Here is a 14,799-nt window from a genome sequence, read left to right as displayed (position 1 = left end):
GAGTTTTGGAATATCATACAACATCCCAAATATACTATTATGTTCCTTGAGCTGCATGAAATGTTCTTCAACTGACTGTATTGCACAATCTAGCACCTGGTTAAAGAATTCAACTTTGAATTGTTGTTTGGGGTCTCTTATGGGATTATCCCATGCCTTGTAATCAAAATGTCTTCTTTTTCAGTGACTCTTGTATTCTTGAATGGGTGGGAAAATAGCTTCAGTGTGAAGTTCCTCTGCCAACTTCTGTGCACTCTTCAGAACGTTTTGAAATCCCTCATCTGACCGGTAAGACTGTAGGTATGACTTTGCTTTGTCCAGTTCCATTGCTCCAGCTATATCAAGGTCAACACCTTGGCGTCTCTTGCTTACAACATTTATTTCAAACAGTATGTCATGCCACAACACTAAGCCACACAGAAATTTGAAGTTATGTATGTTTCTGGTGATTCCATTTCCCTCTGCCACTGTTCTCCCACGAACAGTTCCTGTCATAGCATTATCCTCCATAATGGCAACTATGGCATCATCTATCTTCCCAATTTGGCGTTTGATAGGCTTTATTGCCTCCACTCGACTTTCCCATCGTGTGGCACTCAGTGGTTTCAGTGTCAGAGAGGATGTTCCCAGATGTTGCTTCAAAATTTGCCATCGATGAGTTGATGCAGAGAAAAATACATAGATGCTTTGAATTACATTAAAAAATTCAGCAGCCTCACTAGAAGCTGATGCTGCATCACTGACCACCAAGTTCAATGAATGAGAACTGCATGGGACAAAAAAAGCTCGAGGGTTTAACTCTCAGATCCGTGTCTGCACTCCTCTGTTCTTTCCTCTCATGTTGGCACCATTATCGTAGCCCTGACCTCTCATGTCAGCTATCGCAATTCCCGTATCTTCCAGCTTTTTAAGAAGCACATTTGTCATACCAGCTCCTGTAGTATCATCAATGTCAATAAATTCTAGAAAATGCTCTGACAGTCACCATTGCAGGGACATTTTCACTAGGTTCTGTTGTTGTTACAAAATGCACCATTAAAGTATCAGAGGGGTAGCTGTGTTTGTCTCTTTTTACAGATCCAGACTGAGTCCTGTGGCACCTTATAGACTTACAGAAGTATTGGAGCATAAGCTTTCGTGGGTGAATACCCACTTCGTCAGACGCATGTGGGTATTCACCCACGAAAGCTTATGCTCCAATACTTCTGTTAGTCTATAAGGTGCCACAGGACTCTGTCACCATTAAAGTAATTTGTTCCGTATGGCTGATGTCAGGTGTGCAGCCAGAATAACAGAGTAATATCTTGCCACAATCTTCTGTTTGACTTTTGTTGCCAGTAACTGTATAATCTCATTTTGAATTGTTTTTCCAAGGTAGTGGTGTGTGTACATTTCTTGGGTGGTGACTCTTCTTAGATGCTCCTGGAGTACAGCATCAAACTCAGCCATCAGCTCTACAATTTTAAGGAAGTTTCCATTATTTGGCACATACAGCTGATCTGAAGTTCCACGCAGTGCTAGGTTTTGGGTACAGGAGCGGCGCCAGGGTTTTTGCCGCCCTAGGCGGCAGCGCTCCTCCTCTGAGCATTCGGCGGCGGGGAGTCCTTCCGCTCCGCGTCTTCGGGGCACTTTGGCGGTGGGTCCCGGAGCAAGTGAAGGACCCGCCTCCGAATTTCCGCCGCAGACCCGGCGCGGAAGGATCCCCTGCCGCCGAATTGCCGCCGAGGACAGCAAAATGCCACCCCCCAAATCCTGCCGCCCTAGGCGACTGCCTAGGGTCGCCTAGTGGAAGCGCCGGCCCTGTTTGGGTAGCAAGCATTCTCACAATGGCAATGAGCCTTTTCAGAACATTTTGTCAGTAAAGAGACTCTGATGCAATCTTCTCTTGATGCTGATCATCTATGGTGGCCTTTAACCTTAGTCTCATCTCAAGCTCTTTCCACCTATGGAATGCTCTCTGGTGATTTGCTGCCTTCTCATGGCATGCCAGATTTCTAGCCAGATTTTTCTAGTCCAGGGGTAGGCAACCTTTCAGAAGTGGTGTGCCGAGTCTTCATTTATTCACTTTAATTTAAGGTTGTGTGCCAGTAATACATTTAAATGTTTTTTAGGTCTCTCTCTATAAGTCTATATTATATAACTAAACTATTGTCGTATGTAAAATAAACAAGGTTTTCAAAATGTTTAAGAAGCTTCATTTAAAATTAAATTAAAATGCTGATCTTACGCTGCCAGCCTGCTCAGCTCGCTGCCAGCCTGAGGTTCTGTTCACCTAGGCCAGCAGCGGGCTGAGCAGGGCCTGCACTGATCAGTTGGCAAGAGCAAATGAACAAATACCCAGTTTACCAAAACAGTTTGTGTTTTCTTCTCAGTCACTGATAAAAATATTAAATAGCGTAGGGCCAAGAACCGACGCCTGCAGAATCCACTGGAAACACACCTGCTTGATGACAATTCTCCATTTACAGTTACATTTTGAGGCCTATCAGTTAGCCAATTTTTAATCAATTTAATGCATGCCATGTTCATTTTATATCGTTCTAGCTTTTTAATCAAAACATCATATGGTACCAAGTCAAATGCCTTACACAAGTTTATTACGTCAACACTGTTACTTTTATCAATCAAACTTGGAATTTCATAAAAAAGCTATCAAGTTAGTTTGAGAGGATCTATTTTCCCATGTTTATTTTGATAGACTTGAATGGACCAATGTGAGATCAGGGAGGCTAGTAAGAAAATCTCTCTGCTTCTAATTGCCATAGCTTGAGAGTGCTGAAGATCCATGAGGGTGATGTGATCTAATAGTCTGAACATAGGACTGGGATCCAAATACTGTATCTCTTTGAACCAGAGAGTTCAGATCTCTCTGTGGCCTTGGGGAAGTCATGTAGGGCCAGATCCAATTTCTATTAAATCTATGGAAAGACACTTATCGTCATAAGCACTGACTCTGTGGGTAGTCCAGCTCTGGAGCACCCACGGAGAAAAATTAGCGGGGTCCTTAGCACCTACCGGCAACCAAGCTCCACTTCCTCCCCCCGCCTCCCGCCCGCTGCCAGCCCCTGATGATCAACCCTCCCCCTCCCTCCCAGCACTTGGAGGGAGATGGAGGAGTGGGGATTGGGTGCGCTCAGGGGAGGGGGCAAAAAGAGGTGGGGCAGGAAGAGGTGGGATGGGGGGTAGGACAGGCCCGGGGCTGGAGTGGGGGCAGGAAGAGGCGGGGTGGGGGCTTGGGGGAAGGGGCGGAGTGGAGGCAGGGCCTGGGTTTGAGTGGGGTTGAGCACCCCCGGGGAAAATTAGAAGCCCGAGCTTGTGGTCATAGGCCTTGAAACGGCAAAGACTTACACACATGCTTAATTTATAGTTGTGTATAGTCTCATTGAAGTCAGTGGGACTACTCAAGTGTAATAAATTAAGCACATGTTTACATTTTTGCAGATTTGGGGTCACAGACAGGAATTGGATTAGGCCCTTAGTCTCTGCATCTTTTTTCCCCCTCATACCACCCCCCCATCAGTAACTGGGAATAATAATACTTATCTACCTCAGCAAGGGGATATGAGCATTAGTTAGTTTAAAACTATTTTCAGTTTTACTCTTAAAATTCCTGAAAAAAACCACTTCCTTTATTCTACCTTTTTTGTTTGTTATGAAGAAGCAATTTGCTTGCCCAAAACTTTCCAGCAAGATGGGTGGGGATGGAGGCCTTGGAATATCTCCATCTTCCTCAGAACTGATGATAAAACAACAATAGGTGCTTCTAACAACAACAGGTGTTAACTTGCTGCAGTAAAATGACTATTTAATCTGCTAATACATCAAGTTATTTCTGCTGCTTCTAGTGTTTGAACACCGCATTTGCCCATTAATGTATTTGAAATGGGCCCAGTTTATAATGGGGGAAACTTTTCAGGTGAAAATATCCAGATTTTGTTCTTTTTTGTGATTCTTCTGTCAAAGGGAAGGGAAAAAATTGTCATCTTGGCAGAAGCACTTCTAACTCTGCAACTACCAAATCTCAAAATAATAGGGACTTTGCATGGAGCAAGGCCCTGAATTGCCTTTTGCTTTATTATTATTTGTCTTACAGTAGTGCCTAAAAGCCCCAAAATCCAGACCTCATTTTGCTAAACACTGAATAACCCTATTGTAAGAAACGGTCTCTGCTCTGAAGGGCTTACAATCTAAGCAGACAAGATAGAGGGTGGGAAGGGAAACAGAGGTGAACAAAATGACTTGCCCCAAAAATCACAGTGGCCAAACCAAGAATAGAACCCAAGTGCCCAGAGTCAAAGTATAGTCCCCCTATCTGCTAGATTATACTGTTCTTACCTTTTTCAAGGGAAACAAAACCCAAACCACTCTTTTCTGTCATGTACGAACTTCGAGTTGCTTTAAAAAATGGGGTAGAACAGTATACAACCAAGGCCTTGTCTACACTAGATCAACTTTCCATGGAACATTTACTTCCCCAAACTATTTTGAAACATTGTGTCCACTTACAGAAAGTCTCCAAATAGTTTACAAGGGCACTAACTACCATTCCGATAATGCTTCAACGGGGCTCAATAATGATTGAGCCTCCATTGTTTCAGTGCCAGTACAGAGACGGATTAGCTGCCACAGTTCAACTAGTCCTCTACTAAATTCAAAGCTGATTGCAAAGAGTTACAAAAGGATTTCACAAACTGGGTGACTGGGCAACAAAATGGCCAATGAAATTTAACGTTGAGAAATGCAAAGGAATGCACATTGGACAACATAATCCCAACTATACATACAAAATGATGGGGTCTAAATTAGCTATTACCACTCAAGAATGAGATCTTGGAGTCATTGTGGATAGTTCTCGGAAAACATCTGCTCAATATGCAGCAGCAATTAAAATAGCTAACAGTGTGTTAGGAGCCATTAGGAAAGGGATAGATGATATGACAGAAAATATCATAATGCCACTATATACATCTGTGGAATGCCCACACCTTGAATGCTGCATGCAGTTCTGGTCATCCTTTCTCAAAAAAGATATATCAGAAATGGAAAAGGTACAGAGAAGGGCAACAAAAATGATTCAGGGTATGGAACAGCGTCTATTTCAGGAAAGATTAAAAAAACTGGGACTATTGAGCTTGGAAAAGAGACTGGGGGGGGGGGGGGATATAGAGATTCATAAAAAGTCATGAATGGTGTGGGGAAAGCCAATAAGGAAGTGTTATTTATCCCTTCACATAACACAAGAGCCAGTGGTCACCCAATGAAATTAATGGCCAGCAGGTTTAAAACAAACAAAAGAAAGTACAACACGGTCAACCTGTGCAATTCATTGCCAGGGGATGTTGTGAAGGCCAAAACTATAACTGGATTAAAAAAGAATTAGATAAATTCATGGAGAATAGATCCATCAATGGCTATTGGCCAAGATAGTCAAGGATGCAACCCCAGGCTCTGGGTGTCCTTAAGTCTCTGATTGCCAGATGCTGGGCCTGGATGACAGGGGATTGATCACTTGATGATTGCCCTGTTCTACTCATTTCCTTTGAAGTATCTGGCATTAGCCACTGTCGGAAGACAGGATACTGGGCTAGATGGACCATTGGTGTGACCCAGTATGGCTATTCTTATGTACTACTGTCCCACAATGCACCAGTGGTCTTGAAAATCTTCCAGCATGCATTGCTTCTTAGAACTGAGCTGGAAATGTGGGATAAGAACCCACAGGGCATTTCAGCTAAAATGGTTTAAGACAGAGCTAGTGTAGCCATGAGGCAAATCTGCAAGCATTCTTAACATAATTCACTTTGGCTAGCATGAATGCAACGAACCGTTTTTGCTTAAACCAACTTTATACAATTAATTCAACCACAGTCATTACCGCTCACTAGTTGTAGATAAGGATCCAGAGTCCCTTACAACCACAAGCTGTTCAGCCCCATCTATTATGGGAGTTGGTTACAACAGGACAGCAGCCAACAGAGTTCAAACATAGGGCAGAAGACTCTGCAATGTCTCTACACTCATTCCTCTCTTATTTTTAAAAACCACTCTTTGGAAAGACTTTAAAAAAAATCAAGCTAACAAAGAGCAGGAAAGATATATGAGCAAGGGAAGTGGTGGATTCTCTAGTTCTTCACGTCTTCAGATTAAGACTGAATGCCTTTCTGGAAGACAACCTTTAGTCAAACGTGTTATTAGGCTTAATGCAGGGGTAACTGGGTGAAAAGTAATGGCCTGTGACATACAAGAGGTCAGACAAGCTGATATGATGGTCCCTTCTGGCCTTAAACTCTATGAATTTATGAAACATGGTTCGGTTTTGTAGTATATGAAGGATCAAACCATGTTTTAACCACATTGGGTGCTACTTCGTTGTAACTGAATCTGCAAAAAGTGCATTTTTCTATAGCATATCTAAGATTATATCAACAAATTAACTGATGAGGAATATGGCATGCCTTGGCAGCCAGAAATACAAGAGGAAAGTGTGATATAGTGTTATAGATCTAAACCTGCTTTTTCTTGTAACAAGGTCTCTTATAGGTAGCACAGTTTATATATGTAACCCTTCTGCCAGGTGAAGTCGGCAGCAACCAGGGCCGTGTTCAGTATCTAGGGGTTCCTTTTCAACAATACAACACAGAACCAGCTCGAGCCCCCACCGAGTAACCTGGGAAAATGACACACCACCCTTGGGCGCCTCTCAGAGGCAATACTTCCCCACTCGCAAGCACAGAGTCCAAGACTAGAAAAGAAACTTTTAATGAAATGAGGGAAGTCACCCAACGTTAATTAGGGAAATGCCGCAAGCAGGATTCATAATCATAAAACTGTGAGGAGGACACCCACCCCAGAGTGCATGGGGCAATGTCTTCTGCCTCATGTTCTTGAGTTCTACAACCAACAGTTCCTTTTCTGTGCCCCTCTCTGCTCCCTCACCACACCCCACTCACGGTGGTTGTCCTTGGTCAGTGAGGACCCAGGGTTCAGAGGTGCAGCTGTGGGAGTTCACCTCCCACCTGGGGAAGAAGGCACCTTGCTTGCTCCGCCATATGAGCACTTACTCTGGCTGGCCACTGCACCAGCTGTGGTCCCGATCTGCTGGCCGCCTCGCCAGCTGCTGTTCCACTCGCTGGTCACCTTCTGCCACCCGCCTCTCTGCTGTGACCTCTGCAGGTCAGTCTCTTGAGGTTCCACACAGCTCTTCGTGATTTTCAGCTCTGAGGCTGGGCAGAGACACTGTCCCACCACAAGTGATTATCAGCTCTTTTGAGCACTTAAAATAACAAAAGACTCCTAATGGAGCCTATTCATCTCTGTCTTTGAATAGTGGGGAAGAACAGGTTAAACCAGACCGGGAACCCTTAGGGAGAGTCCACTCCTCCTGTCTGGGACACCTGTCCCCACCCCTCTCTACTTTCACAAGGGTCTGGCATTCAAGACCCTGGCTTAATGAGGTCCTTTCAGCTGAGGGTGACCTCCTCATTTGAGACAGCACAGTTCTGCTTCCTTTATTCAGACAATAAAATGAACTATGGCAAATAAAGAAGTCACTTCAAGTTATCAAATCATTAATAAAAGAATTCAGATGTCTCAATGATTATATGCAGTTATATGATTATAGTACTACCTGTCATTTTCCTTATTATTACTAAAGATATTAATCAATAAATTGTTTCATAAAAGTTCACCTCCTTCTGCTACTCACTTTCAACATGAAGACAATCCTCCAAAATACTTGGTCTATAACAAAGTTCAGTGATGAGTTTGGGTTTTTAACCCTTTTTTTGGGCCCAAGAACTAAGATAGATGGTTTAAATCATAAAGAGGTTCTTCTGAAGGAATAAAAAAAAAATAATCAGATGTGGGGAAAATGGAGGAGAAATTGGACATGATTCTCTTTTACACTAAGCCCCTTTACTTGCCTCTGGTAATGTAAATGAGGCCACTTTAAGGCCTCTTTACACTGGCAGATCGATCTTTCAAGAATGACTAGGACCCTAAATGTCAGTGATTATTTGAGCCCATGTTTCCTTTGGAAAATATATCAGTCTTCCTCCTGGAAGGACGCTCTCTCCTGCAGAATGAAGAGTTAAGTCAGAAAGGATTTAGGAGCTGGTACCATGTTTCTGAAAGGAATAACTGAATCCAGATCTGGAATAGCTAGCTGTATACCTGAGAAATAACCACTACAAGGTTTGAAATCTTTTAGGAACAGAGTTTAGAACAGGATTTTGGTGAAGGTGTGTAGAGGATCCGGACTCACCCCTGCAGCGCCTCCTGCTGGTCATCCAGGGAATTAGCTCACCAGCCTCTGGAGCGCCCTCTGCAGGCTGGTGGTCCGCCTTGTCCTCTGCACTGGCCCCCGTGTCCCTCCCCAGACCCCAGTGCCCCTTGCTCTGGGTGCTGCCCCCTGGCAATACCCACTCACATGCTAGGTCTCCCCTCCCAGGGGATCCCCCACCCACTAACCCCACCTCGCCTCAGGATAAGGCCACTCCCATCTAGCCCCCACTCTCTGGGGCAGACTGCAGTATAGGCCACTCATCATCGGCAAGGTTGGGTTTGGACCTGCTGCCTTAGCCTAGCCCTGGGCTGCCCTCTGCAACCCCTAGTACCTCCTGGCCTAACACTAGGCCACAGCCTGGGGCTTTCCAGGCTGGAGCTCCCCAGCCTTTTCCCAGCCCTGCTCCACCCAGGTACTCTGCTCTAGTTCCCTGCAGCCAGGCCCTTCTCTCTCTGAAGGCAGAGAGAGACCACTGAGTGCCTGGCTCCCAGCCTCTTATATAGGGCCAGCTGGGGCCTGATTGGGGCGTGGCCCAGCTGTGGCTACTTCCCCAATCAGCCCAGTAGCTTTTCCCTTTGCCCCAGCCCTCTGCCAGGGCTGTTTTAAACCCCTCCGGCAGGAGCGGGGTAGCCACCCCGCTACAAGGTGGTTTCTGAAATGTATACATTCACACATCAATGTGTAAAGTGTTTGCTTTTGGATCCTATGGCATGAAATGTGTTGTGTTCAATGTTATTAGTACTGAGGTTTACCTGCTAGAAAGAAAATGAAGATATGATCTTGCAAGGTTTGGGTGTTGGTGGCAGAGCTTTCTTGGTAGAAGCCCTGTGCCTCTGGAAATATGTGTAAGCACGAACCTGGTTGCTTTTAGAAAGAGCTACAGGACACATCTCTTTGCCTGTATCTTCTCAACAGATTAAATCCTGTTTTCACAGCTCTCTACTTAAGATGCAGGCAGAACAGGAGGATGGAGGTTGGTCACTCTTACTGAGATCTTGTGTTTCAAATAAGGCACCCACACACCATGGTGACAGACCCAGAAAAAATATTAGTCTTTCTGGAATGTACCAAGTCTGTGGAGTTTAGAACAAATCAAAGGCATAGCACTCCCGGCTTGTATTTTATTAGGAAATTAATAGTCAGATTAATAACCTGAAATTACACAGTGAACCCTCATTAAAAAACAAATTCAAAATCATCACAATTATTTTTGATTTCTATAAAACATAATGCCCAGAAATAGTCCCTGTTTACATCTGTAAATTTCTACACCCTTAAAATGATCTACTGTATAGCAGCAAGACTGAATAATTTTAACAATCGGTATAAGGAGTATGCTTTGCTCTATAATCCAACTGAGATCAAACATGTTAGAAGATTAAATGTTTAAAACAACCCCCAGACCTATTACCTATACTACCCTGTGAGCTCAATTCAATCGATATGCACAAGTATTTCATGTTACTCATATGTTAAAGTGTGGTGAGGTTAACTGCTATGTAATATTAAGTGGCTATGGGGCATCAGTTTTGCAATACAGTCCAATTCCTTTCACTAAATATTCAGATCTTGGATTTTTATATCTATTGCTACAACAGTAGAAGAGTTTGTGACTTACCCCATCTGCCCTCCTCTTCATTTACCTGCAATAAACCTAGTCATTAATTTGGCCTAAATATTTTTTTTGTAATCACCAGTTTTTGGTCACTCTCTCAACCAGGGTGAACTTCATCCGTGTTTAGAGAGCCAATACAAAACTTGTGCACCATTTAAGTCCCACTGAAGCCTTCGAAGTGGACAGGCTTTGTGCTGGCTTTCGGTATGGGGTGAATTTCACTCTAAGTCACCTAAGTCCAAATCCTGCTCACCTCACTCATGTGAGTAGTCACAGTGGGCCAAATTCTGCTCTCATTAATACAAAAATAAATGAGGAGGAACTCCATTAACTTCAGTGGAGTTACTCCAGATTTACACTGGCATAAATAAGGGCAGAATCTGGCCCACTGACTTCAGCAGGGACTACTTGTATGAGTGTGACAAGCAGGATTTGGAGCCTGAATGACCAAGTCAATGTGAGTCTTTAGTTTTAATGGCCTTGGTCCCCTAAATTAGGGTCTAAGCCTTTGGGGGGTTTGAGTGTCTCCTGTTGGGAGCTGAGTGTTTTGAGTCCCTGATTCAGGAAAGCACTTAGGCACATGCTTAAGTCTATCCCTAGTCAGGAAAAACATGCTTAAGGACTTAATGTATGCGCTTACATGCTGTACCGACTACAGATGCATTTCTGAATTGGGGCCTCGGTTCCTATGGGAGTTGTAGATGCTCCATAACTGGCAAATTCAAGCACTTGACCAACAAGATCCAGTTGCTTTAGACTTTTGCATGTATTTACTTGTAACATTTTTGGAAGTAATGCTACAAAAATTAGATATAGAAAAAATATAAAAGCAGTGAACACTCGTTTTTAAAAGATCTTTCTGGAAAAGCACATTTAGATAGTTGTGTTAACATTTATATATAAACTCTTTGGCAGCAGTTTTCTAGAAAGCAGAATTATTTTTTTTCCATTGCAATATTTTATCCTTCTCCCATGAAAACTTCATATCTTAAAAAAATCTATAGCACTTTCCTCTATAAACAGTATTATTTCAGATTAACCACTACTTCTTCCCTGAAGAAAAACAGATTAAAAAGAAAATCTAGTCATTATCTGGTAAGTGTTTATGTAACAGAAAAAAGAAAATAATTCACTGTGCGGTTTGTCATTGTCTAGAATGTCAGTGGTATGTTTATACAATAAAATCAACATAAGTTACCCCATTTTGCTTTAAAATCTAACTAGTAAAACTATATTGCTATCAGTAGATTCATAAACAGAATGCACACATTGCTATCTAAATTCAAGTATTACTATATTTCCTTTAAAAGGAGCCATAAATTCCTTGCAATTTTGCCTGTCTTCTATATTGTTTTGGTCTTGTAGTGCCATGATGAATTGCACTCGACTGTTCTTGAACAAAATAAAAATGGAACTTACGAATGTACTGTGTTAAAACAACACAGCACAGAGGCCTTGAGGTGTGTTAGCTTGATAAACCTTCATCTGATATGAGTGAGTGTCTTTGGAAGGAGTGTTTCGGAGGCTAGAAACATTGGTACAGTAGTCATGTGTGTTCCATATGGCTGATAAATTTAACTCTTTCCAGATTCACAACCTTCAGTTCCATTTAAAAAGGGAAAAAACAACCGCCTGTATTTCTACCATATCAGGATATGTCATCTTGGATTCTTCTTGGTACTGTCAGTTGTTCATAAGTAGGGAGGGTGTTGTTAGGGAGGAAGAAATCTGAGTTAACGGTGTTGCTTCTCTGAGATGATCCATTACTGCTTTGGCCATCCTGCTGATTGGAAACCAGGTGATGCAGCATATCTGTAATGAGGTTCAATTTCTGGTCCATTTGCATTACCTACAAAAACAAAGCAAAACATTGTTCAGTGTCAGAATTTGAGAAAGTAATAAGAAGACATGGCACAAGAATGATATATTAAAAATAGCGTTTTCATAATTAGCACTGGCACGACTCCCTCCTATACATGCAAACTTCTGTTACTAAAAGAAAATCAAGATACTGAATCCATTCATTATGGTAGGAGCATATCCAAGTGTTGGTTTGAGAGAGGCTTGTTAATATTCTAGCTAGGAATGTACAAGTGCTAGAGGAATCAGGCTCTTAAAGAGCAAGATCCACATGTCAAAAGGGAACTGGGAAGCAGAACTTAGTGCTGAAGAGCGTAATTAAAAGTGGTTTTTTTAAAGATCATAAAGACAACCTTCTAAAATGTCTATCTGTGTTAACTGCTTTAACATGCAAATTCCTGCTCTACTTGGAATGATCTTTTTGTCAGACACAACTTGTGATTGAAACTTGTATTGTGTTCTTTGGGACAGATTCCCAATGGCATAACGACCCCTTGATGTGACCCCAGGCCACAAAATGCCAAGCAGACCCCTGTCTGAGGGGAAATCCCTGCTGGTGCAAATGCATGGCAGCCAGGTCCTATGTCTGTGCCCACTCCCAGTCCAACCAACTTAGTAGGTTTATTGGGCTGTGTGCGTGGGGTGATGTGGAGCTCTGCTTTGCCAAACTCATCTTCCATTGGCGTTGGGTCCATTAAAGACCCTTTGTCAATGGTGCATTTTAGAGCAGCCCCATATCTGCTCTAAATTACACTGGGGCCAGGGCTAGCCTCAGAATCAGGGAGAAGTAACTAGCTCCCTACTGCCCCTCCCCCCCACCTCATAGCTCCACTGTACCTAGCCCTCTACATTTCTTCTACTTTTATTTCAAACTATTTTTAAAAGAGAATCTGCTGTTTCGAGAAATATAATGAGAAGTCAGGATTATTAAGAGCTAGACTGTGGATTTACCATAAGCCTGGAATATATTTTGAGCATGCCTGTGCTGCCCCAGGAGAAGACCTGGAACTGAACTGCATCTCAGGGTATGTCTACACTGCAATTAAAAACCCCTAGCTGGCCTGCACCAACTGACTTGGGCTCGCAGGGCTTGGGCTACGGGGCTGTTTAATTGTGATGTAGACATTTGGGCTCAGGGTGAAGCTCTAGGACCCTGCAAGGTTAAAGGATCCCAGAGCCCCTTAAACAGCCCCTTAGCCCAAGCCCCATGATTGCGAGTCAGCTGGCATGGGCCGACCGCAGGTGTCTAATTGCAGCATAGACGTATCCTCACCGAGCTACAATTTGAGAGTCTGGTTTCCTCCTTGCTTCAGTGAGAAAGTAATCTGTAGTAACCCTTTACCTGGCATAAAATACTTCCCCCTCTGTTTCAAATCAGCTATATTGGCTGTGCATTGAGGGGGCAGATTCAAAGCTACACCCACCCCCTGCTCACCTACATAAGCAGCAGAGTAATCGTCCTATAGAGGCTGCTGTCCCGCAACACAAGTAGCCTGCTTAGAGCAGCAAGAAACAAACCACAATATTGCCCTGTCTCGGATTTAGTGATAATAGCAGTCCTAAGATACTAAGAAGAGATACAATTATACACAAAAATATGTAGCAGATTTTACAAAAAGAAAAGAAAAAATAACTTGATGAATGATGACAGAAAAATTATTGCTCAGAATATCTGCTGGAAAGTAGTGAAAGGTATTTAAACCAGCACAAGTAGGAGAAATCTGTATTTCTGGCTATCATCCAAGTAGTAAACAGGATAGTAAAAGACAGTAAGACTGAGTAAAACACCAATATTCCTGGATAATTTCAAAAGAGACTACGTTTTCCCATTGTAGAGAAAGTGCTGTTTTGATCAAATGCTTTGTACAACTAGTGGGGAAGCAGATATAGAAAATTCAAAAATATGAGGTGCCAGGGAATTATACTTTGCAGCTGTTTTTGAAAACATTAGTCAACACATCCTAGTTGGTACAGGAAAGGCTGGCTGGAAATGGCTGTTGAAAGATGAGATTCTTAAAATGAATAAGTTCAAGAACAAATAGTGAAAAACTTCTAGAAGGAAGCAGAGATGGAAAATGGTGGAGTTTTACTAAGCTTTGGTTTCATTCTATTAAATACTGGTACATTCCCTCAGAGAAAGGTGTATCTTCTCTGAAATGCATCCATTGAGGATGCTTCTGGGCATAACAGTTGGCCTGCAGAATATCTCAATCCCGCATCCCCCACTGCCTGAATATCACCTGTAGGATATTTCTATCACTTTCCCTGGCTCATTTGATTAAACTTTGAAGAAGTCATCACCGAAAGCTACAGTCTAATTGCAATTTTGAGATGCTAAGGGATAACTATTTCTATAAACAGAAATGTCATTTACTTAATTATCCTAATACTTTCCGAGAGGAAGACTTCTTCTTCTTCTCTCTCTCTCTCTCTTCTCCCCCATACTCCCTGCCCCTCAAACAGGGATCTCAACAGAGGAAACTCTGACCAAAAATGTACGGAGCAATATATATTGATGGTGCTCTTGCAATGGTGAGCTATTCAGCACGACAGTGGATTGGACTGAGGTTCTTCAACAGCTGTGCATCCCGGTGATGAAGATACGGAAGAGTAATTGAGATATGAATACCCTTGCTCGGAAATCAATTCCTGGAGATAATTTTCTCTAAGGAACCAAGGTTAGCTGTGCAGTGCAGGAGGCCCACAGAAGCAGATGAAAGGCTAATTATTATTGAGCTGAGTTATATGAGATTAAAAATAAAGGCCTTACTCCATGCCCCTGCTTATCTGTGTAAGCCTTTAGAACCACAGGACAGAGTTTGTACAATGAGGTGGGGCTAGTTGGTTTTATTTATTGGCCTTTAATCTGTTCTATTTTTAAATAAAGAAAAACATTTCCTAAGTGAATTTAGTGCCCATGAAAGGCTTGATCCAAAGCCCATTGAAGTATATGGCAGTCTTTGGAAGTCATAACTTTCCACTGACTTCAGTGGGCTTTGGATCAGACCCATAAACAGCTGGGTTGACCGCTCCAGCGGCT

The 14,799-nt window shown here is 42.7% G+C and overlaps 1 protein-coding gene across 1 annotated transcript in view; it reads right to left on the bottom strand.

Moving 5' to 3' along the window:
- Positions 1-11,547: 11,547 nt before the first annotated feature.
- KCNQ1 (potassium voltage-gated channel subfamily Q member 1) overlaps positions 11,548-14,799 on the bottom strand; it is a 553,847-nt gene continuing 550,595 nt past the window's right edge. Inside the window, exon 16 of the mRNA XM_065403597.1 lies at positions 11,548-11,748. Coding sequence (XP_065259669.1) covers positions 11,548-11,748 — 201 coding nt within the window. The remainder of the gene's footprint in view (positions 11,749-14,799) is intronic.

Source organism: Emys orbicularis, chromosome 4 (genome assembly GCF_028017835.1).
Source record: "Emys orbicularis isolate rEmyOrb1 chromosome 4, rEmyOrb1.hap1, whole genome shotgun sequence".
Lineage (NCBI taxonomy): Eukaryota > Metazoa > Chordata > Testudines > Emydidae > Emys > Emys orbicularis.
Note: the sequence above shows the minus strand (reverse complement) of the source record. Positions and strands in the feature narration are given on the sequence as shown.